General features: G+C 45.6%; 1 protein-coding gene across 4 annotated transcripts in view; it reads right to left on the bottom strand.

Moving 5' to 3' along the window:
• PSME4 (proteasome activator subunit 4) overlaps positions 1 to 24,372 on the bottom strand; it is a 300,232-nt gene that overhangs the window by 53,142 nt on the left and 222,718 nt on the right. For all 4 annotated transcript variants that reach the window (XM_040351636.1, XM_040351635.1, XM_040351638.1 and 1 more), the window contains 10 exons: positions 23,882 to 23,937; positions 21,883 to 21,939; positions 20,578 to 20,633; positions 20,122 to 20,220; positions 16,834 to 16,896; positions 11,186 to 11,281; positions 6,911 to 7,042; positions 6,121 to 6,330; positions 3,475 to 3,611; positions 2,706 to 2,759 (listed from right to left, as the gene is read on the bottom strand). In XM_040351636.1, the coding sequence (XP_040207570.1) occupies positions 2,706 to 2,759; positions 3,475 to 3,611; positions 6,121 to 6,330; positions 6,911 to 7,042; positions 11,186 to 11,281; positions 16,834 to 16,896; positions 20,122 to 20,220; positions 20,578 to 20,633; positions 21,883 to 21,939; positions 23,882 to 23,937 (960 nt within the window). The remainder of the gene's footprint in view (positions 1 to 2,705; positions 2,760 to 3,474; positions 3,612 to 6,120; positions 6,331 to 6,910; positions 7,043 to 11,185; positions 11,282 to 16,833; positions 16,897 to 20,121; positions 20,221 to 20,577; positions 20,634 to 21,882; positions 21,940 to 23,881; positions 23,938 to 24,372) is intronic.

A 24,372-nucleotide genomic window follows, 5' to 3' on the forward strand; every position in this document is an offset into this window, starting at 1 on the left:
GGTCGCAATTGTATTTCTAAAAAACATCATTTTAGAAGAAGAAAATAAAGCATTATATTTGTCGTTGATAATAAGACTTAAGGAGACCCTGTCACCAACTTAATAAATTGCAGGTAAAAGGCACAGAAAAATTAAATGCTTGCTTGCAGTGTTTTTCTTCTTTTTATTATTTTGTATTCAAAATGTGCCTTTGAACTTGCTAGAAAATGACTATTCTAACATGGGCATCCCTCTAGCAATCTCTCATGGCAGTGCCCCTTTAAACTAACCTGTGAAGTACAAAGGTTTACTATGCCTTCTCTTCTCAAAAACTCAAAACCCCCCCGCACAACCCTCCAGGTGAGAAATGTAAAATATTAAACCAGCCATCTTTAGCGAATGAATCCATAGAATTCAGCTCCGGCAAGAGCTATACCACCACCCACGAGTTTGCATGCCACCTTCTCCTAAAAGAGTTAACTGCATTTAAAAAAGTGGTAAGATTATATACAGCCAACAACTCCCCCTTGCAGAGTTGACAACTACACAGAACTCATAAAACTATACAATACACGGATTACCGGTACTTTACATATGACAAGTGCTCTTTAAAAATAAACTTTCATTTAATACAAGCTTACCCCTTCTGTTTTTTTTTTTATATTCTTCATCTAGAATGTTGCATAAATTGGAAAACATAGGTAGTCCTTTTTTGTTAAAACAAATTAAACCTTGTGTACAGTGAATCTAGACCAGTGTTTCTCAACTCCAGTCCTCGGGGCGCACCAACAGGTCTTGTTTTCAGGCTTTCCATTATTGTGCACAGGTTATTTTATCAGTTTCACTGCCTTAGTAATTACCACAGCAGTTTGATCTGAGGGAAATCCTGAAAACATGACCTGTTGGTGCGCCCTGAGGACTGGAGTTGAGAAACACTGATCTAGACAATGTTACTACGAATACTAAGGGCCCTATGCCCATTGGGCGTTTAGCCCTGGTGCAAGAGACTCTGGTTTTAAGGTGCGGGCAGAAGGCACAGTTACACCAAACCAACTCCACTGCTGGCGGTCTATTAAACTCAATGAGAGGCTGACAGCTGCTGCACCGTTTTCTACTAACATTTGGGGTTGTATGCCCAAATGCAAGAAGTCTGCGTTCTCAACATTCATCCCTGGGCGCATACTGACCTAAATGCAAGAACTACTCATTGCAGAATCCAGCTGCAGCATCTGTCAGACTCTCAGAGTTGAAAACAACATAGGCTGCCAGCAGCGAAGCTGGACAGTGCATCTAATCCCCAGAGCCACCTCCTTCTGCCTGCACCGAAACCCCAGAGCCACCTCCTTCTGCCTGCACCGAAACCCCAGAGCCACCTCCTTCTGCCTGCACCGAAACCCCAGAGCCACCTCCTTCTGCCTGCACCGAAACCCCAGAGCCACCTCCTTCTGCCTGCACCGAAACCCCAGAGCCACCTCCTTCTGCCTGCACCGAAACCCCAGAGCCACCTCCTTCTGCCTGCACCGAAACCCCAGAGCCACCTCCTTCTGCCTGCACCGAAACCCCAGAGCCACCTCCTTCTGCCTGCACCGAAACCCCAGAGGCACCTCCTTCTGCCTGCACCGAAACCCCAGAGGCACCTCCTTCTGCCTGCACCGAAACCCCAGAGGCACCTCCTTCTGCCTGCACCGAAACCCCAGAGGCACCTCCTTCTGCCTGCACCGAAACCCCAGAGGCACCTCCTTCTGCCTGCACCGAAACCCCAGAGGCACCTCCTTCTGCACCGAAACCCCAGAGCCACCTCCTTCTGCACCTAAACCCCAGAGCCACCTCCTTCTGCACCTAAACCCAAGAGCCACCTCCTTTTGCCTGCACCTAAGCCCCAGAGCCACCGCCTTCTGCCTGCACCTAAACCCCAGAGCCACCTCCTTCTGCCTGCACCTAAACCCCAGAGCCACCTCCTTCTGCCTGCACCTAAACCCCAGAGCCACCTCCTTCTGCCTACACCTAAACCCCAGAGCCACCTCCTTCTGCCTGCACCTAAACCCCAGAGCCACCTCCTTCTGCACCTAAACCCCAGAGCCACCTCCTTCTGCACCTAAACCCCAGAGCCACCTCCTTTTGCCTGCACCTAAACCCCAGAGCCACCTCCTTCTGCCTGCACCTAAACCCCAGAGCCACCTCCTTCTGCCTACACCTAAACCCCAGAGCCACCTCCTTCTGCCTGCACCGAAACCCCAGAGCCACCTCCTTCTGCACCTAAACCCCAGAGCCACCTCCTTCTGCACCTAAACCCCAGAGCCACCTCCTTTTGCCTGCACCTAAACCCCAGAGCCACCTCCTTCTGCCTGCACCTAAACCCCAGAGCCACCTCCTTCTGCCTGCACCTAAACCCCAGAGTCACCTCCTTCTGCCTGCACCTAAACCCCAGAGCCACCTCCTTCTGCCTGCACCTAAACCCCAGAGCCACCTCCTGCCTGAACCTAAACCCCAGAGCCACCTCCTTCTGCCTGAACCTAAACCCCAGAGCCACCTCCTTCTGCCTGCACCTAAACCCCAGAGCCACCTCCTTCTGCCTGCACCTTCCCATTTGGGAAGTGATATTTTAATTTTCTTAATACACTCCAATTGAGAGAGATGCGTATTTTAAAAGTAATTCATGTTTTGCTATGCACACTAAAATTTCTAAACATAAATCTACAGTAGAAACCCCACAATTGGATACTTACAGGTTTCTTTGTGCAACACAATCGATCAAAGTTTCAACTAAGCCTTCATAATGCCTACAAAGAGAAAGCAAGCCAGAAGTGAGAACAGGAGTCAGGAGCCATGTGTGTAATGCAAACATAAAGATACTGCAGGAGACAAGTCAAAGCAGATAAAGCAGCGCTACAGCCAAAAGGGGACGCTCCCCTTGAGTGCATCCTCCCCGCTCCACTACCACATTGGGGGTAGCCGATTTTGACAGCGAACTGAGCCACCTTTGACACTTTTTGGGGACCAGTGACACCAATAAAGTGATCTAAAAATATGCACTGTACTATTGACACGGACTGGGAAGGGCTTAACATCAGGGGCAAAGGGTTAAATGTGTGCCTAAGTTGTAATTACCCCCTGTGGGGGAGGAGCTTTGACTAGTGGAAAGCAAAGATCCATGTTCCTACGTAGCAGAAACACAGGATCAGTGTTTACAAAAGGCAGACCGCCATACTGCCGAGTGACGGAGGACATTGAGCCTGCGGTACCCGCTGCTGGGCTCATGCTGTGTATGATCACAACGGGAGCAGGTCGCGCACCCCGAACCCGGAAGTGTCAGATCACATATTAGGTACGTGATCTGGCGTAGAGCGGACGCCCTGCCGCAGTATATGTATGGTGGGCTGTCTGCAACTGGTTAAGAGGACATCCATACATACTACACAATCTTCACACAAAATAATCCAGTATAATCCAAACAGGAAAGCTGCTGCCTTTCAACAAATACCCCCCTGGCCATACCGTAAAGACTCTGCATTCTTCTCCTCTTGCCTTTGCACTGCCAGACTCAGCTGATCTGGATGAAGCAACTCCACACCAAGAGCGGGGGTGGGCGACTTCTGCAGCAATACAGCAATCTGGACACAACTTTCAGGAACCTGTAACAAATCACAGACATCAATGGCATCCCAATTTTACCTTAACAACTATACCTAAAGGTGAGCCCCGGCTTTGCAAGAGCAGCAAGAAAAAAAAAAAAAAAGCAGATTTTAGGTGAACCAGATGCTTTATCCTCAACAGTGACACCTGCCAGGTTTAAGAAAGATTTCATTGTCCTGACAAATTATTTCAAAATGGGAAAACAGGATTTTTTTGTTACCAACCATAAAACCCCTTTCTTGGAGTTCATTGACGGACACCGATCTCTTAAATTCTTGACCATAGGGGTTTATAGTGTCACCTACAGGAAGACACTAGGCAGAGAAAAAAAAATCTCTGCACCACCTGCGGGCAATCCGAGCTGGTATTAAAGCAGCCCCGGTGCCACATTTGGCCCCTTTCAGGGGGGAGGAGGGAGCAGATACCTGTGTAATCCAGGTATTTGCTCCCACTTCCGGGCATAGATCACTGCGGTGACATATGCCACGTCCGGCGCCTACTCCGTCCCCCCCACTGTCTTCTGGGAGACACAGGTCCCAGAAGACAGCAGGGACTAGTGAGATAGTGCATGCGCAATAGGGAACCAGTAAGTAAAGCCGCAAGGCTTCGCTTCCCGATTCTCTTACCGAAGATGGCAGCACCTCCACCCGAGAGTCGAGGGACAGAACGGCTTCGGGTGCCGACATCGCGAGTGTCCTGGACAGGTAAGTGTCCATATAGTAAAAGTCAGCAGCTGTAGTATTTGTAGCTGCTGACTTAATATTTTATTTTTTTGGCGGAACTCCGCTTTAACTAGGTGCAGGAAATGCCGCATCGCCATCCCCCTAATCCATGCGTCCAGCCCCTAATCTGCATGCAGGGCGCTGGACGCATGGATTTTTTTGGAAGCACGTGATTAATTGGCTTCAAAAAAAGGGTGGGCTCGGGGCGCAGAGCACCCAGTTGTGAAATAGCAAATTAATATTCCCTATTGTCTTCCTGATACTCCTCCCGGCCAATCAGGAAGTGGGTCCTGAGACCAGATTGACTGAGAAGAGAAGCGACCATATTGGCCAGTACCAGGGAGGATGTACAGGGAGATCCGGGAGATGGATGGCCGTCCTCATCGGAGCTATCCCTCTGCATCGCCACGGTGAGTCGGGGCCACCAGGCTGCTGGTTCACATGTCATAACAAAAGCTGGCTAAGCCATAGTAGCTGATGGAGGCAGAGTCCATGAAGAAGGTGGCATGCAGGTGTCAGCTGAACACATGGGCTGTGCATCTCATGGCAAATGTTAGAAACACTCTGCAACTACAGCATGACAGCCAAAGCAGCGCTGTGTGGGTGAACGACAGCTCACTGGACAGGAAGAACACCTGCAAGAACTTTCTGACGAACAGCACCAGGGGGATGGAGTGTGTCCATAATTCAGGGTCTCGCCGGTGGACTGAAGGGTGGAGGCAAGGCAATCCTGGGCAGACAGATGCAGTCTCCAGTAGCCTGAAAGGATGAAACACTCCATGAAATCATGACCGTGTGAGTATCACCAACCGACCGACCCACATCATGGAGAGTACGATAAGGGATCTGATAACTGACCGAAGGGGGGGAAATCGGGTGATAAGTGTCCTGATTACATACCTAGCTGTCCCCTGCGAGGAGATGCTGTTCATCTGATGTCCTCGCCCCACACTCTGAGTGTGAGGCGAGGAGAGCCAATTACCGGTATCTCCGTGTTTACATATGACCGGCTGTGATTGGTCACAGCCAATCACATGGTTAAATAGCCACATCCTAGCGGCGCGGCACTTGAGAGTGGTCGTTCCGGGCGGCCGTCATATGGCGTCCACCAAGAACGAGAGCCGCCCCGTCATCATTTGGCAGTGGGCGGCAAGTGGTTAATAAAACTCCCTTTTTTTTTGCTCTTTCTACTGTTGGGATGTTGGTCTATTTTGCCTCCGACCCTTTTCCTTCTTATTTTCCAAATACAGCTGCAGATAGTGTAGCAAGTTATCACTCACTTTAATTGTCTAAGGCTCCATTCACACCTAGGCAGACAAAGTCGCGGCGTTTTGTCGCCGCAAATCGCGGTACAAATAGCGATTTGCGGCGACAAAACGCCGGTATTGTCTGCCTAGATGTGCCCCAGATTGACCCCCTCTATGGAGATGGTTCCCATCTCCTAGCCGAACGCCGCCTGAAAAAAAGGTCAGGCGTCCGGCGTGGAGATGTGAACCATCTCCATAGAGGGACATGTGTTTTCATCCCTCTGGCGGCAGCGGCGTAGCACTACAGGCATTAAAACGCCTAGATGTGAATGGGGGCTAAAGCTTGTCAACACTGCAAAGAACACTTGTTCCCTTTTCCATCAAGTGTAACTAGAAGTCTGATACCAGATAATACCAGCATGTGCTGCTGGCCATGAAGTCATGAACTGCAATTCCTATTCAAAAAGGTAAGGAAGACTCTGCAAGTGTCACAGTGAGCTCAATTTAAAGAAGGTGGAGGGGGGGGGGGGGGGACTTACCGAAAAGTCCAACCCAATTGTTTCGTATTGCCGATGGATCTTCTCAGCCAGATCATCAAAAAGGCGTACAATGGATGGTTTTTCTAGAGACATTGCTTTACTGAGACCTGAAGAGATTATTGCCGGCCACGTCTGTACAATGCATTCCCAGTCATGAAGGTTTGCTAGGCACACTGCACCGTGGTTCCCAAGCAGACAATACAAGGCACCCTGCAAACACAAAAAGTTCTCATGTTAGACCTCATTAGCTAGAGGAGTCTGGATTACCACACAGAGATAGCAGATGTCTAATTTAAAAACAGAGAAATAGCATCAAACGAGTTGCTATGGGCAACACATGATTTTGATGATTGAACAACAGTATTAACCACTTAAACCCCCGGACCATTTTGTTGCTAAATGCCCAGGCCACGTTTTGCGATTCGGCATTGCGTCGCTTTAACAGACAATTGCGCGGTCGTGCGACGTGGCTCCCAAACAAAATTGGCACCCTTTTTTCCCCACAAATAGAGCTTTCTTTTGGTGGTATTTGATCACCTCTGCGGTTTTTATTTTTTGCGCTATAAACAAAAATAGAGCGACAATTTTGAAAAAAATGCAATATTTTTTACTTTTTGCTGTAATAAATGTCCCCCAAAAACATAAAAAAATAATTTTCCTCAGTTTAGGCCGATACGTATTCTTCTACCTATTTTTGGTAAAAAGAATATATATATAATATATATATATATATATATTTTTTTTTTTTTAACGTGAGCTGAACTTGCACAATGAGAAACAAAACACTTACTTTGAACTGCTGTTGAGTGACATCATGTCTTTCTGGCCGCAGATATTCAAGCACTAGAGGAATGATGTCCCGGCAGCAGAAATTGTATGTTCCCAGAGCAGAGAAAAAAGCCTGCTGAGCTTTATTTCTGACCTGTGCAACAAAAAGATGACATGAATAAACCACAGAACCATGGCGGATATACACCCACTCATAGACGATGATTACCCAATCTGCCATTTTGGGCTGGATCGGGTGACATCCTCAGGTCTACAAGTAGCTGCAAAAACCAATAGCGGACTTGTTTGATAATTTCACTCAAGACGAGCCCATGTGTCATATTACATGCAAGGCACAAATACAAAGCCAAGCATTCATATGTACTCCAACTTCCACAGGCTCCCGCGAGGGCTCGGATAGTCTCTGCACATAAGATGAACCATCTATTTTTATGGCTACTGACCATAAACATTTATAAAGTATTGAAGTTACAAGAAGGCCATCACAGCATATATTCTCTAATATCTAACACATCATTGTACACTCTGGGTTCACACTTATGCGAATTGGATGCGGGTTTCACCGCATCCAAATTGCATAGCAAGAGATTGTGACCCACTGTCTATGGAGCTAGTTCACACATCTCCGCAGCGGCTCGAGCGAATTGCACCGGAGTCCGGTGCGTCTTTTTTTTTCTCCTTTTTTTTAAAGTGTATTTTGTGCGTGTACTCGAGAGAGGAGCCGGACTGCAGGAGTTGGGAGTAGGCAGGCCTCCCCCAGAGGCAATCTGCCACCTTTCTCCATGCCCCGGGTGGCAATGGTGGGTGTGTGAGGGGGTCCTCCCACACAGCCCGCCCTACCTGCTCCGCTTTGAAGCCCAACGGGGCAGAGGGACTCCCTATAAGGGAGTGAGAGGATCTAGCCCGCTCAACCAGCCCCGTTAGTCCTTCGCCTCTCTTTTTAGAGACCGCATGGTCAAAATGCGTGCATGTTAACCCAATTTCGAGTGCGTGTAAGTGTGGTGGTTTTTGTGGGAGGGGGGTGGGCGTACTAAGCGCAGGCTTACCTCACATAGCACACCCACCGGGAGCCGGGCTGAGACCACCAAACTCACATGTAGCCGAGACCGGGATCCGAACACCTAGCTGCAGAGTGCGTCTTTCGGTCCATTTCAGGTCTGAATTCAGCCAAAAACTCGTTGAATGGAGACGCACCAGAATCCTGCTGTGAGCCACTGTGTGGTACAGTGTGAACCCAGTGATTGGTCGAAATCTTTTTCTTGTCACTCATTTGCAGGAAGGTGGTGTGTGGTTATCATAGGTGTATTGATGGAGAGTAAGGATAAGCTCCAGTGTGTTTGCATAGTACACGTGCAGAGCCCGCCAGGAAATCTGCACGGCGCTGCGCTAATCACAGCCAGGGAGACATTTCCTGATGCAGAGATTGGGAAATGTCTCCCTGGCTGTGATTAGTGCAGCGCTGTGCAGACTTCCTGGCGGGCTCTGCACGTGTACTATGCAAACACACTGGAGCTCATCCTTAATGGAGAGACTGGGCTAGATTCACATAGATTAGCGGATCTTTAGATCCACGTAATCTATGTGATTTACGATCCGCCGGTGCACTTTTGCGAGGCTAGTGCAGTATTCACAAAGCACTTACCTCGAAACTTGCACCGGCGGATCGCAACTCCCCCAGCGGAATTCAAATTCCGCGGCTAGGGGGAGTGTACAATTTAAATCAGGCGCGTTCCCGCGCCGATTTAACTGCGCATGCGGCGAAATTTCCCAGTGCGCATGCTCCAAATGACGTCGCTAGGACGTCATTGTTTTCGGCGGCAACGTAAATTGCGGCCATCCGTATTCCAGACCGACTTACGCAAACGACGTAAAAATTTGAAACTCGGCGCGGGAACGACGGCCATACTTAACATTAGCTACCCCTCATATAGCAGGGGTAACTATCCGCCGGAAAAAGCCGAATGCAAACGACGCAAAAAAAAAAGCGACGGGCGGGCGTTCGTTTCTGAATCGGTGGTTCTCCTCATTTGCATATCCGACGCGTAAAAGACCGAGGCGACACCTAGCGGCCGGCGGGAGATTGCAGCCTAAGATCCGACGGTGTAAGTCACTTACACCAGTCGGATCTAAGGGAGATCTATGTGGAACTGATTCTTATGAATCAGTCGCATTGATCCGACCGTCGGATCTCAGAGATACGACGGCGGATCAGGAGAACGGCCGTCGTATCTCCTCATGAATCTGGCCCACGGTGTTTAAGTCACACCAACAAGGACTACTGACACGCCTTGCATGGAAACAGGGTCCTGTAGGTTCCAATGAAAGGAACGTAAATGTAAGGAAACGGGCTACCATACCACAGATGCTCATCTGTAGTTAGTAGTGGGGTTGCACCGATACCGTTTTTTTTTATCAGCGCGTACCGATACTTGCGATCAAGTACTTGCCGATACCGAGTACCGATGCATTGTGGTGAGATTAGCATCAATACAAAATAAAATGGGTGCAAATCACACTGCAAAAGAATCTCATGCAATTTGAACAGGATAGTGGTGCAATTCCTGTCCGAAACGCTCGCCATCTCCCCCACCACTTCTGTGTGCGCATATAAAGAAGGGAAGCATATAGGGAAAAAGGGAATGTATAAATATTACTGCAACACCTGGTGAGCCTGCCTGTCTTCTTTTTCTGCAGGGCTTCCTAGTGAGATCTGACTCCTGTGTTTGTGTGGAGAAAGGGAAGCGCCATCTAGTGGACAGTTTATTAAAAGCCGTTACAACATAGCTGGACAAATGCAAAATCTTTGCCATCGTAGGCAGGTTCGGGACACTATGCAGATTTTGCATTTGACCAGATATGTACTTAAAGTGGAGTTCCACCCAAAAATGTAACTTCCGCTTTTCTGATTCCTCCCCCCCTCCGGTGTCACATTTGGCAGCTTTCAGGGAGGATGGGGGAGCAGATAAATGTCTAATACAGGTATTTGCTCCCACTTCCAGTGAAAGATCAACGCAGAATCCACAGCGATCTATGCCAAGTCCGGCCCCTCCTCCATCCCCTACGCCGTTTTCTAGAAGACACACAGGTCCCAGAAGACAGCGGGGACCAGTCAGAATTCACAGCGCGACTCGCGCATACGCAGTAGGGAAACTAAAGCTTTAATTTATGGGTTAGCATACACTTTAATAATCTCAAGATCTGCCAATATTTTGGGGGATCACATGATCCCTTTTATTAAAGCGGATGACCCATGAAAAAAAAAAAAAAAAAATTAAAAGCCAGCAGCTACAAATACTGCAGCTGCTGACTTTTAATATTAGAACACTTACCTGTCCTGGAGTCCAGCGCCGTCCACAACAGAGGACGAGCGATCGCTCATCACTCTGCTGCCCCCCCCCCCCCGCTATCCTCGGTGAGGGAACCAGGAAGTGAAGCGCTCCGGCTTCACTGCCCGGTTCCCTACAGCGCATTCGCGAGTCACGCTGTGCCTGCCGATTGGATCCCGCTGTGTACTGGGAGCTAAATGTGTTCCCAGCACACAACGGGGGGCGGGGGGGGGGGCGGCGGGAGGTGACGTCATGCCCGCAGTCTGCCCGAGACTGTTGTGGCCGGTAGTGGGTGCAAATACCTGTCTTTACACAGGTATCTGCACCCCCTCCCCCCTGAAAGGTGTCAAATGTGACACCGGAGGGGGGGGGGGGGGGGGTTCCGATCAGCGTGAGTTCCACTTTCGGTTGGAGCTCCGCTTTAAGGAAGGGGTCCTGTATATCCCTATATGATGTTCTGTTGATTGTTTATTATTATTTAAAGCAGAAATAAACCCTCCTATCCTTTTCAGCCAAGGAAACTGCCATCTTGGCCTCTGGTTTTCAACATGCATGATGCTCTATATGTGATCGGTTATGACACCGGCCATTTCATGGTTGACAGGTTAGTTGAGAGCACAACCAATGTGGCCGTTACAATCCCGACATGCCGGGAATGTAACAGTTTTTTTAAACTGTTAAATCGATGCGTTTAGTTCCACTTAAATATTTAAAAATTGTTGTAATGCTAAATCTCTGATTATCCGAGGCAATCCTCTGGATGTTGGAGCACCGTGTGTCATCTCTAGATGACACCACAAAACCGTCATCACCACATGATGAATGAACAGGTAGGTTGAGTTCACTTTTGTAGAGACCGTTCTCCCCGTCAGAGATGAAAAATTTTCAGAAAACAGCTCAGCGCTAGAAGTGTATGTATAAAAGGTAATTTCTTAAATCTTCATACTTACTTGCCCGTAAGAGCTGGTGGACAGACGCAGAAGATCCCGCACCAGGTCTTGGTGGACTTTTTTGTATTCACAGCCTTCAACGGTCAACATTCTCAACTGCAAAATCATTAAATTACAGGTTTAAAAACTTGTCTACCAGGCCAATTCTCACATTTCTCTACTACGTGTAAAATCATATTTATTTATTTTTTTTTTTGCTAGAAAATTACACAGAACCCCCCAAACATTGTATATGATTTTTAGCAGAGTAGTAGAGAATAAAATGGTGGTTGTTGCAACATTTTATCTTGCGCATCAATTTTTCAAAGAGTTTCATGCATTAACAAAAAAAACCCCAAAAAAAACAGTAACCTTGGCCAATTTTTTTCACATAATGTGAAAGATGATGTTACGCCAAGTAACGCGGAGCACGCAGGGACAGGGGCTCTTTAAAAATGTAGTTTTTATTGTTAATTTTACTTATATTTTTCTCGTTCGAAGTCTTTTTACATTTTTTTTTGTCACTTTTATTCCTATTACAAGGCATGTAAAAATCCCTTGTAATAGGAAAATGGCATGACAGGACCTCTTGACAGTGAGATCTGGGGTCAATAAGTCCCCACATCTCGCCTCTAGGCTGGAAAGGCCTGAAAAAAAAAAAAAAACTGTCTTCCCAGCCGAAGCACATTTTTTCAAAGGCAGAGGACGGGTGTGACGTTTTAACATCGCGCCCAGCCTCCGAACGATCATAGAGACTCCAAGGACCATCTGGCCCGCCAAAAAACTCTATGGTCTACATCTGCCAGTGCTCGGTTCCTTCTCCAGTTTGGCGATGGCAGGGGCGAGCCGGAAGAAGCAAAAGGGAGGAAGATATTCCAAGTATCTCTCTCCTCCATTCACAGAGAAAAAAGGATATGGGAGTGGGCTTCACAGTGACCGATAACTGTGATAGCCAATCAGAGGCTATCACAGTGATCAGGTGACCTGGAATTGAGAATTCCATATTAACCCTTAATTTCCATTTTTTCTATTATTATTTTAGGCCAAATATTGCAGAGAAGGTGGAAATCTACATGACCGTGTGCAGAGGGATTTAACAGAGGAGGAAAAGGCGATGTGAAGTGGGTCTTCAAATGCAAGAATGGACACCCGTGTGAAGTTGAAGATGCGTGCGTAGTTGGGTATACAAATTGTAAAAGTACGCCAAAGGGTGACGTTGGGACATAATATGCGTCCAGAAACTACGATGACGGCTGATTCTCTCCTCCAGCTGTCTCCGCAGCCTCCGTAAAGCAATCAGCAGAATGGCCTCATCGATTTTCAGGATGACGGGCTCCATGACAGCAATCAAAAGCTCGCAGATGCTTTTAGATGCACTTGTGATTGTTACTGTTCAATACAATCAGCTGAGACCTCCAGATCACTTATTGAATATTGGGGATGAAGCGCTACCAAGTAGTCAGGCAAAATAATGATGACTTCCGATTGCTAATTACTGCAACTCTGAAAAACCAACAGTCCTGTTTTGAAATGTGTATTCTGCCCTCCTCTGGGTGAAATGAGCACAGCCTGTTCCCAGTCTATCTGGGCACTACAGTGAAACAATGGATGGTATATCTGTTGGGCAGCACTAGGGTTGTTGGGTTTGAATTCCAACCACGACACTACCTGCATGGAGTTTGCATGATCTCCCTGTGGATGCATAGGTTTCCTCTGGGTACTCTGATTACCTCCCACCCTCCAAAGACATGCTGTTAGTTGACTTGGTCGCTATCTAAATTGGCCCCATCGTGTGTGTGTATAATATATATATATATATATATATATATATATATATATATTAGAGCTGCACAATTAATCGTAATAAGATCTCGATTCACCCACCCAAAAATATTCATCGGCTGCACCAACATCCACCTGATAAAATCTTGTGTACGTATGCACTGAAGACCAGGTAGCAGCCTTACAAAACACTGATCTACAGATGATGGTGAAAAGCCCAGGATGTTCCTACACCCCTGGTAGAATGAGCTCCCCTGAAGGGAGGAGCCTTACATTTCAGACCGTAGGCCTGAATGACCAATTGGCAGACCCAATTAGCAATGGAAACTTTGAAAGCTGCCTGCCCCTTCTTGGGTCCCTCTGGTAAAACAAATGAGTCTCCGCAGATCTAGAAAAATAAATTCCGACTGTCCAGACTACGTCCAAGAAATGCAGTCTCTCTTCCGCTGAACGAGGCTGTGAGAAAAAAAAAAAAAAAAAAAAAGAAGGCAAAATAATGTCCTCATTCAAATGAAAGGAATAGGACGCAACACCACCTTGTCGTGGTGAAGAATAAAATATAGTTCCCTACATGAAGGGGCTTGCCAATCTCGACACCCTTCTAGCCAAGGTGATGGCCATCAGGAAAGCTAGCCTGCATGACAACAAGACTAATGGAATTTCCTTGATGGGCTCAAATGGTTGTTTCTGTAATAGACAGCACCAAATTTAAGTCCCAAGGACACATAGGTGACCTAATGGGGAGTTGCCCCTAAAGGCCTTTGGAAGAAAATTGACAAGGTTGAAAGCTGACCTCTGATTGTACTCAAAGCCAATCTGATTTCCACAGCCGACTGTAGAAAAGTGAGAATTCTCCCAATCACGTATTTCCAAGGATGCCACCTTCTGGCTTCACACCAAGCAATACAAGTCTTCCAGACTTTATATTAGATCTTCCTAGTGACAGTTTTCCTGGCATTCACTAGGGTAGACATCACCGGTCCAGAGATGCCACGATACCTCAACACCTTGGCTTTAATAGCCATGCCGTCAAATTTAGAGTCTGTAAATTGGGGTGGAATATAGGATCTTGGGACAATAGATCGGGGCAGTGCGGATGCGCCCATGGCCTGTCTATTGCCAATCTCACGATCTCTGGGAACCAGGACCTTCTGGTCAAGGCCGGTGACACCAGGATGACTGGAACCCCCTCTTCCCGAATTCTGCGCAACAAATATGGAAGGAGAGGAATCAGGGGGAAAGCAAAAACCAGAGAGAACTGGCTCCATGAAATTACCAGAGTATTTGCTTCGATCGTCAGGGGATCCCTTGTTCGAGACACAAACTGATGTAGCTTGCTGTTGAACCTAGATGCCAATAGATCAACATTTGGCCATCCCCATCGCTGGCAAATTTCATGAAACACGTTCGGGTGTGAGGACCATTCCCGGGGGCAGATCTGCTGGCGGCTGAGAAAAAGCGCCCAGAGGCGATTCAGTTCGCATGAGTAGCGCTATACAAGTCATTCATTCATTCATTCATAATCTGCCTTCCAGTTCTCTACCCCCGGGATATGGACCGCCGATAGAACGGCACATGTCCCTCTGCCCAGACTAATATGCGGTTCACCTCCTTCTGAGCTGAACAGATCCTGGTACCGCCTTGGTAGTTGATATAGGTCACCTGAGTGGCATTGTCTGACTGAACCCTTATAGGGCAGTCCTGAAGCTCCACCGTCCAGGACTGTAGGGCCAGACGCACTGCCCGTAACGCCAAAATGTTGATGGGCAGGCTCTTTTCTGCCCTTGACCATCTACCCTGAGCTGTGAGCCCCTCTAGGGTAGCTCCCCAGCCAGAGAGACTGGCGTCCGTGGTCAGTACTCTCCAAGACATCGGAAGGAAGGATCTTCCCTTTCGCAGATTCTGATCCTGCAACGACCAGCTTAAGCTTACGTGTGCCTGGGGAGATAAGGACATAGGGTAATCCAGGGCTTGCACTCTCTTGTTTGAAGCTGACAAAATGTCTTGTAATGGCATTGGGTGTAGGGAACTGCATCAAATGAGGACACCATCCTTCCCAGAAGACTCATACAAAGCCGAATAAAGGGTTGCCTGGGGCCTCTTATCTGATCCTTCAGGGCACAGATTTTTATGGGTGGCAAAAATACCCTTGCCTAGACCCTATCCAGGATCACACCTAAATACTTCAGAGACTGAGCTGGCCTCAAGGCTGACTTTTTGGTATTTTTTGACCCAGCTTAGGTTTTCTAATCATGGCACTGTCCAGGCTACGCTCCGTTTTGCCCACAGATGTGGGGCTTATGCCATCTATTGGCCACATATAGCCGTTGCTATATAAACAGTTCCAATTTTCATTCCAATCAAACTTAGGACCTTTTTTAAGGTCCTGTATTAGTGGTTGGAGTTCTATGCTTCCATCCATGTAGTTTTCTATTAATTTTTATATTTATTTTTGTTTCTCCATTTACAGGTTTAATATACCCCGTGTGGCATACTTACTCATGTTGTATAACCTTTTTGGTGGTTACAATTCAATTCATGTGGGTCAAAGCCTATTTATTGAATATATACAATATCTCTAATATTTTTGGTTTCCACCTTTTTTTTCGGTTTGAACCTTTATAGGCGGAATGCAGTTCATTTGTTGATGGCTTAGGCCTGGCGCGCATAAGACGATATGCGTGCCGTGCTGCATGGTATCCTAGAGACACAGGGGTGTGGGAGCACGCCTACTTCCTTGTTGTTCTGGATGGAGCGCAGCGCAAGGCTCGTATATGAGGCACTTGCTTGTTGTCTGATGGAGTGCAGCGCAAGGCTCGCACATGACATATAGAAGGTGCGCCTCACTTGATGTATTACGTGCCTTGCCGATGACGTGTGGGGGTTGGGTTCGCCTGCCCCGTGCCGTCAGTGTAGTCTGCACGTAGGGGAGACGTGAGCAACGAGTGTTGCGTCTCTCTTGTACGTTTGCTCCGGTCTGTGGCCATTTATGGATTGCGATCTTTATGACACACCCCCCGTGGTTCTGGAGCCAATGATTTCAGGATGTATTGTATTTCCACATAGAGGCTTGGAGTGCAGGCCTGATGTTTTGATGGCGACCTGGAAGTAGTCAGTCACTCATTGGATGGACACCCTGGGGAGGATCCTATTTGTATGGGGTCATATTGTGTATTTATTTGTGAAAGGTAGCAGTGGGGGTACACCCCAGACGATGCACTAGGTTGCGAAACGAGTCAGTAGACCCCACTGTTGCCGTTTTTTTTATCTGATCAGCGCTGTTTTTATCATCTAATGTAAGTGTTCTTACCTACATTAAATACTAATATCTACAGTATTACGCTATGTGCTCCTCTTCTTTTTTTCCCATTTGCCTCTGTTTGACCTCTGGTGGGTCATTCCCTACAAGCATCTAAAATCCACCCACCATGGGCATAGCACATATGTGCGTTGGATGTCGTGTGAGAGCTGCAGCTGATGACCTGGTCCTACAGGATATTTACCATGCTTAATTGACCTTTTAGAACTTATGGTGTTTATAGGGTTCAATATTTCCGGTAAGCCTCTCTTCAGTTGGTGGCGGCCTTCTGCTATATGGTTTGTCACATTTGGAGTGTGGGAGCATCATCACTTTTTGTTTTCATTGGACTGTCATTTCATTATATTCACTTCAGAGACTTTCACTTCATATGTTCTTACAGACATATGCTTATTATCTATTTTTTATATATTATTGTACACCGTGTTTATATCACTTGGTGTAATCTTTCAGCGCTACAATTTATATGTTTTGTAAGTAATGAATAGTCCAACTCTGTGTCCCGTGATGTACGATAACGAAAATAAACTTTCCACAATTGGTCTAAACTTAAAAAAACAAAACATACCTCATGTTGCAACATGACTCTGTCAATTAACAATGCTCGAATGTGCCTCTTCTTTCCCTGGAGCTGAAAATCAAATAAATCATTAAAACGACATTAAAACCTTTTTTTTTTTTTTTTTTTTAAAACAACAAACATGTTATATTTACCTGTTCTGTGTAATGGATTTGCACAGAGCAGCCCGGATCCTCCTCTTCTCGGTTCCCACGCCAGCGCTCCTGGCACTCCCTCCTGTCAGGTGCCCCCACTGTCCATTCACACACAGAGCCGCAGATCAGCCCCGTCTCCTCAGTCTCCTGATTGGCTCACTGGCTGTAATTGACAGCAGTGGGAGCCATTGAAGTGCGAGTGCCCGGAGAGGCAAGGCTCTCGTGGACATCAACAGCTGGATCAACAGGGTGTTCAGGTAAGAATAGGAGGGGGGGGGGGGCTACTGCATACAGGTGTTTACTTTCATGCATAAAGTGCATGAAGGTAAGAAATGTTGCTTTTACAACCACTTTAATTTTGTGGATTGCCATAAGCAACAGCAAGATCTATATCATATTAAAGCAGAACTAAACAATCCTATTATTTACAGCCATGGAAGTTTCCATTTTAGCATTAGATATATAGTTGCTGTGGTGATCATTTATGACATTAGCCATTTGATGGCTTGACCATTTGGTTAAGAGTACAAGCAACAGTAACATTTAGCATACACTGCATGCCTTGAATGTGACAGTTTTAACAGAAGCTATTAAACTGGTTTAGTTCCATTTTAAGGTAAAATTGTTTCAGATATTTTACTATCTTTACTATATAATTTCATAAGAACCTTCAAAGCAAAATGTTCAATTTATAAACCCAAAATAGTGCATTGGCATAGAATTGGCCTTTTTTTTTTTTTTGCATCAAACATTTAAAATGGACCTAATCTCCAATTGGATTTTAGTTGCCAAAAGCACCATGAATCAAATATTTTTTAGTCTCCCCAGTGCACGCAAATGATAGCACAGGAGAGCACAGGAGAGCAACTGGGAGATATGGAGTGGTTATGTTCTGTACCTAACAAAGTCTCTGAAACTCATTAAATGGCAGGATTACCCAATATTATTTTAATGAAAGCTGCAAATTAAAAAAAAAAGATTGAAAACCACTTTTGAAATTATATTTACATGTTAAAGATGAAATTAAATTTCAGTGGATTTTTCTACAGTATAGAAAGCCTCCATGTCTCACTAATCTGTATTCATCTCCCCTTGTAAAAGTTTATTTTTCTGTTCTCAACAGATACGTCAGAGCAATTATCAGTAAGAGCGTATACTCTGCCTCGTCAGCACTAATATGCTGCAATCAGTAGGGAATGAGCTCTGTTGATTGCGATGTAGTAATGACAGGGGGGTAAGAGGGGTGTCAGACCACTGTACAGAGACCCCTGCACCAACACAGAGGCCTTTACCGTATGCAGTGCTGTGTTTAGGATGGATCACTCTGACGGTTCTAGGGTGTAGGGAGACTGGATGGCTGCCTGGACAGGCTTTGCTTAGGATGGATTGCTCCAGTCCGCAGTTAGCCCAGAGCTTGAGTAAATGAGAAAGCTTGTTCAAGTGTCTGGTGTCCCGGGTTGTTTCTTGGGATGGGGTATTTAAACATAGCGGGTCTATTGGGGTCAACTCAGGAAGAGGAAGGTCCAGCGAAACGCGCTGTGACCAATTTTATCGGCCATTTACACTGGGAGCAAGGAAGCGGCGGCACTACACATGCTATTTCCCCATCAACAGTCAGTGGCACAGAGATCCAGAATTTGTGCCTGCAGCAGCTCACCCTCTCCTGGGGAGATTTTATATATATATATATATATATATATATATATATATATATATATATATATATATATATATATATATATATATATATATATAGTATATTTTGTGTTTGTTTTTTTATACTTTTGTGAGTATTTTTAACCACTTCAATACTGGGCACTCTCCCTCACACCCCCCCCCCCCCCCCCCCCTCCCGCGCCTGCCCAAGCCAATTTTCAGCTTCCAGAGCTGTTGCTTTTGAAATGACAATTGCGCGGTCACGCAAAACACTGTACCCAAACTTAATTTTTATCACTTTGTTCCCACAAATAGGGCTTTCTTTTGGGGATGGTTTTTATTTTTTGCTAAAAAAATAAGAAAAAAAAATAAATTGAAAAAAATAATCATTCTTCGTTCCAGTTATAAAGTTTTGTAAAATAAGTAAATTTTCTCCTTCACTGGTGGGCACTGATGAGGATGCACTGACAAGCACTGATGAGGTGGCACCAACATGCAGCACTGATGGGCACTCCTAGGCGGCATTGATGGGCATCAGTGTAAAGGAGGCACTGGCAGGCATTACTGATGGGCACAGATTGGTATCATTTTTGGGCATCCCTTGTGGCAATGGGTAGCATATCTGGTGGTCATCCCTGGTGGTGGCTGCACCCCACATCAGGAAAGCAGCCGATCGTCTCTCCTTTACTCAAGTCTAGCAGATGCGAGTGAGGAAAAGCCAATACACGGTTCTACCTGTTTAAACCATGATTAGCTGTGATTGGACATAGCTGATCATGTAGTAAAGTGTCTCCATCAGAGACTCTTTACTGAGATCGGTGTTGCGGTGTGTTAGACTGAAGCGCCGCAAAACCGATCGATGTGCGCCCCCACGGGCATGTGCCAGCTGTTATCCTGAAAGACGTCATATGATAACGGAACCACCGCCCCCGACCTATAGGCTGATTTTTTTCCTTGTCTGAATTTCTCACTTCCTGTTCCTCCTCAGTAAGGTGTTCTGGCTGACTAACCCCCAGCCAGAACGGCTCGGATGATATGGTGGCAAGCTTACCGAGGAGAAACAGGAAGTGAGAAATTTAGACAAAAGAAAAAAAAAAAAACAATTTAGAAGGGAATTCTAAGGAAAAGGTAAGTGAACAAACAATGCACTAGCTCAGGGATCCTCAAACTACGGCCCTCCAGCTGTTGTAGAACTACACATCCTATGAGGCATTGTAACACACTGACATTCACAGACATGACTAGGCATGATGGGAATTGTAGTTCCTGAACAACTGGAGGGCCATAGTTTGAAGACCCCTGCACTGGCTTAAAGGAACCAATTTAGAAAATAAAAAACGAACCTTTACAACCCCTTGAAGTCAATTAGTAACTTCTTTTTTGATTAAACCTGACTAAATTTCTAGATTTCATGTGAACCCAAACAAAGAAGTCTGTTATTAAAATATTAAATCATTTAAAGATAATTTCTAAATGTATAACTCACCCGATTTTCCATGGACTTTTTGACAAGTGTAAAACTCTTCCATCTGGAGTCAAACTCATGTTTGTGGGATCCCTGGAATTGTAGAACGTCGCTGATGATCTGCAGAGGACAATGCCAGGCAGACAGGTGAATAGTGGCAATACAATGTGTGTTCTTTAATAACTGTAGAAGCAACCCATCTCTAATTATTACTGGACTCTCTATGAGACAAGCGGGAAACTGGCTGGGGAGGTTTCAGTCTACAAATAACATTTGTGTGATTAATCTTCCTTCTTTCTCATCTCCCACAAGAAAGAAATGTTCCTTAGTTGCACACCAGTGTAATGCTATGTATTATGAAGTATTGTTATGGAAGGTATTGGTGGCACATGATCACTTTGAAGATGAATATCTTAACCCATACCCATCTATTGATGACCTAAGTGTGCCAACCATCTGCTCTGTACAGGGACTTACCTTTATTATAAGAAATAAAGACTTGATATCATCTTCTGAGTTGTCAAGTATGAAGTCTGTGGATGGAAAGAGAAAATGATGACTGCATTCCTTTCCTGGACAGGTCTAAAATATGGATAGTCTGTTTCAGCATATAACGCAGAGTTCAGTCCAAGGTACAATATCCTATCCGATGAGTAGTTTTAAGATCTTACGCACACAGGACGATTTTTTTTCCTTCCATGGATGCCCTTGCATTTTGCAAATGCCTTTAACCACTTCAATACCAGGCACTTGCGGCCCCTTCCTGCCCAAGCCAATTTTTTGCTTTCAGCGCTGTTGCACTTTGAATGACAATTGCGCGGTCATGCTACACTGTACCCAAACTCATTTTTTTTAGCATTTTGTTCCCACAAATAGATCTTTCTTTTGGTGATATTTAATCGCTGCTGGGCACTCATAGGTGGTACTGATGGGCACTCATAGGCAGCACTTATGGGTGGCACAGATGGGCACTGCTGGTCATTACTGATCGGGCAGGCATTCATAATGGGCACTGACTGGCATATATTGGGCACACTGGCATCCCCGGTGGCCATACCTGCCAACCATTTGTTTGGGGGCTTCCCTGGTGGTCCTGGCAGAAACCTTGGTTGTCCAATGTGGACATCCACGGAGGGGCTGTGCTGATAATCGGGGCAGACCCCGTCAGGACAGCCACCGATCAGCTCACCTCTACTCGCGTCTGTCAGCCACGAGTGAAGAAAAGCTGATAAACGGCTCTTCCTGTTTACATCGTGATCAGCCGTGATTGAACACGGCTGATCATGTGGTAAAGAGCCTCAATCAGAGGCTCTTTACCGAGATCGGTGTGTCAGATTGACATGCCACACCACCAATCAGCGCTCGGTGGCAGTTATCCTGCTGAACCTCATGACGCCCAGTCAGAATAACTGAACCACCACCCGGCCGTCATTTTGCTATAGACCGAGCGGGAAGTGGAAGTAAACCCCGATACCTTTTTTAGCCTCTGTTTAATCTTCACCTGCTATTATGCTGCACATGTGATCAGTTATGACACCAGCCATTGGATGGTTTGAAAGTTTGATTGAGAGCACAAATATGAGTTACATTCACGACACATTATTATGTTTTTGTTTTATTTTTTTTACACAAACTTTGTGCATTTTTGCACTTAATATCATTTATTAGCAGTATTTTTGCACAACATGGTTTCTTAATTGCACCGAGCATTGTTTTACAAGTTATATTGACACATAACTGAAAATTTGAGGAAGAAGAAAAAAAAAGACAAAAAGGACTTACGCAAAAGTTTCCTGAGCGTTTTTGCAATGGATTCTCTGTAGTTTGTTCTAGAATAATCTGGGATAAAAATGTAAACACATGCATTAGACAAGTGAAATCTATTCAATATGACCTATTACTCAAATTTATGCTGAGCAGTGGTGCCACGCTTCTCCTATGCATCAGTTATTGCTATAGAATCACCAGTAGGGGGAGTGTGACACCAGCCTTCAGCATAATTCCTGAATGACACCTGTAAAGTCTTTAAAGGATAAAATCACCTTTTTAGAAAAAGATATTGAATGCATATTCGCAGGTAAAAAAAAATGTGCATTTATTTTTTGGAGCCTGTAAAGTAATGCACCAACGATCAGCAGATCGCTGGTGCCATGCAGGTCTCCAGCAGATCTGCCAGTGTATCCATGTGCCCAAACACCCTGTATGGGCAAGCAGATATAATCTCCTAGGAAGAAAGAATGAAGTTCATTGAAAACTAAAAGTCGACAGCTGCAAAGGCTGCTGGACCTTCTAGTGCTCTATATACAGGACACTGTGGAGAGGATCCCTGCTAGCTGTCAGATCGGGGAGGTGCTGGGGCCGGTGCGTTCCTAAAATGTCACGAAAGGTGAACTTATCCTTTAAAAGCAGGTGTCTCAAACTGGTAGCCCTCCAGCTGTTGCAAAACTACAATTCCCATCATGCATCTCCCTGTGGGAGTCATGCTTGTAACTGTCAGCCTGGCAATGCCCCAAGGGACTTGTAGTTTTGCAAAAGCTGGAGGGCCGGCAGTTTGAGACCCCTGCTTTAAAGTGATTCTAAAGGCATTTTTATACTTGCCTGCTCTGTGCAATTGTTTTGCAGCTACGATCCTCCTCTTCTGGGGTGCCGGACGTGGCGTAGGTCACCGCAATGATCTATGCCAGGAAGTGGGAGCAAATACCTGTATTACACAGTACACAGGTATCTGCCCCCCCCCCCCCCTGAAAAAATGGCAAATGTGACACGGGATGAATCCAAAAATTGGAAGTTTAATTTTTGGGTGGAACTCCACTTTAAGAACTTTTAAAGGGTATGCAAGGGTTGGCGGGAAGGGGCATGTACTTCAAAAAGACAGAAAATATGCACAGGGCACTACAAAAAATGTTTACACCTATATACGATTGCTTTCTTTTCTGTGTTGTACTCTATATAACTTCCTTGTAACAGTTGAAAAACCAACAAAATTTACATGAAAGAGAAAGAAGGTACAAGCCAAAAGAACATATGTGCTGATTTTTCGAGATGGAGTTCTAGACCAGAACCTGCGAGTATTCCCCCTTTCTTTCTATACAAGAATGGAAAAAGAAATCCGATTACAAAGTAATTTCTGGGGCTAAGGCATGGGTCTTCAAACTATGGCCCTCCAGTCGTTCAGGAACTACAATTCCCATCATGACTAGTCATGTCTGTGAATGTCAGAGTTTTACAATGCCTCTTGGGATGTGTAGTTCTGCAACAGCTGGAGGGCCATAGATTGAGGATCCCTGGGCTAAGGTATGGCGCCTCTGAAAGACCAACTTGTCCCTGCTGCTCAGTCATGCTGGCAAGAGCCCTTTCACACTGGGGAAGTGGGGGCGGTAGCGTTAAAGCGCTACTAGTTTTAGTGGTGCTTTACCGCTGTCATGACGGCGCTTTGACGCCTCTATTCAGGCAGGGAGCTTTTAACCGGCAGCGCTGCCCATGTATTCCAACCCCCCCCCCGCAAGGATGCTGCTTACAGGACTTTTTCTAATGTCCTGCAAGGGCACCGCCCCAGTGTGAAAGCACTTAGGCTTTCACAATGGGACAGCAGATGAGGCATTTTTCAGGCACTATTTTTTAGCACTAAAGCACCTGAAAAACGCCTCCAGTGTGAAAGGGGTCTTAAAAATTCAGCAGGAAAGTTGATTGCCTAGCAAAATGTATTCTCTTTCAGGTCATTAAGATACATGAAGGCCATCAACATTTTTAGGTCTTTGTAATAATCACAGGTTGTACTTACCATAGTCTATACCGGTGAAGAGTTTTGTCTCATCCAGAGACACCATACTTGTAACCCTGTGAAAATAAAATACAAAAAAACTTTTAGCCATGCATACGCCATAATATATTCAATGAGATCACAATCCATGAAAGGCTTAAGAGCATCCGGAAAAAAAAGTAACTAGTACAAATTACAGTATTGATGGTATCTGTATTCTAACTGCAGCACACTAATGCTAAGTTTTTAACATTATAACTTATTGAATCCGTAGGTTGCATCTGCAAACCTGTATTTTGCCCAGACGGGGCAACTTTTTTTTAAGTTTGGATTGGAATATAGTAGAGAAGGGTAACAGCTTATTTTTTGCTGCCTTTGTTGCACCGGAAAAAGATTTCCCTTCACTTCCTGCAACAGAAAGAGGAGGTACAAATAATTTCTACAAAGCGAGGTTAATTTCTGCTGTATTAAAGCGGTAGTAAACAGGATTCATTTTTTATTTTTATTTTTTA

The sequence above is a fragment of the Rana temporaria genome, chromosome 4 (assembly GCF_905171775.1).
Source record: "Rana temporaria chromosome 4, aRanTem1.1, whole genome shotgun sequence".
NCBI lineage: Eukaryota > Metazoa > Chordata > Amphibia > Anura > Ranidae > Rana > Rana temporaria.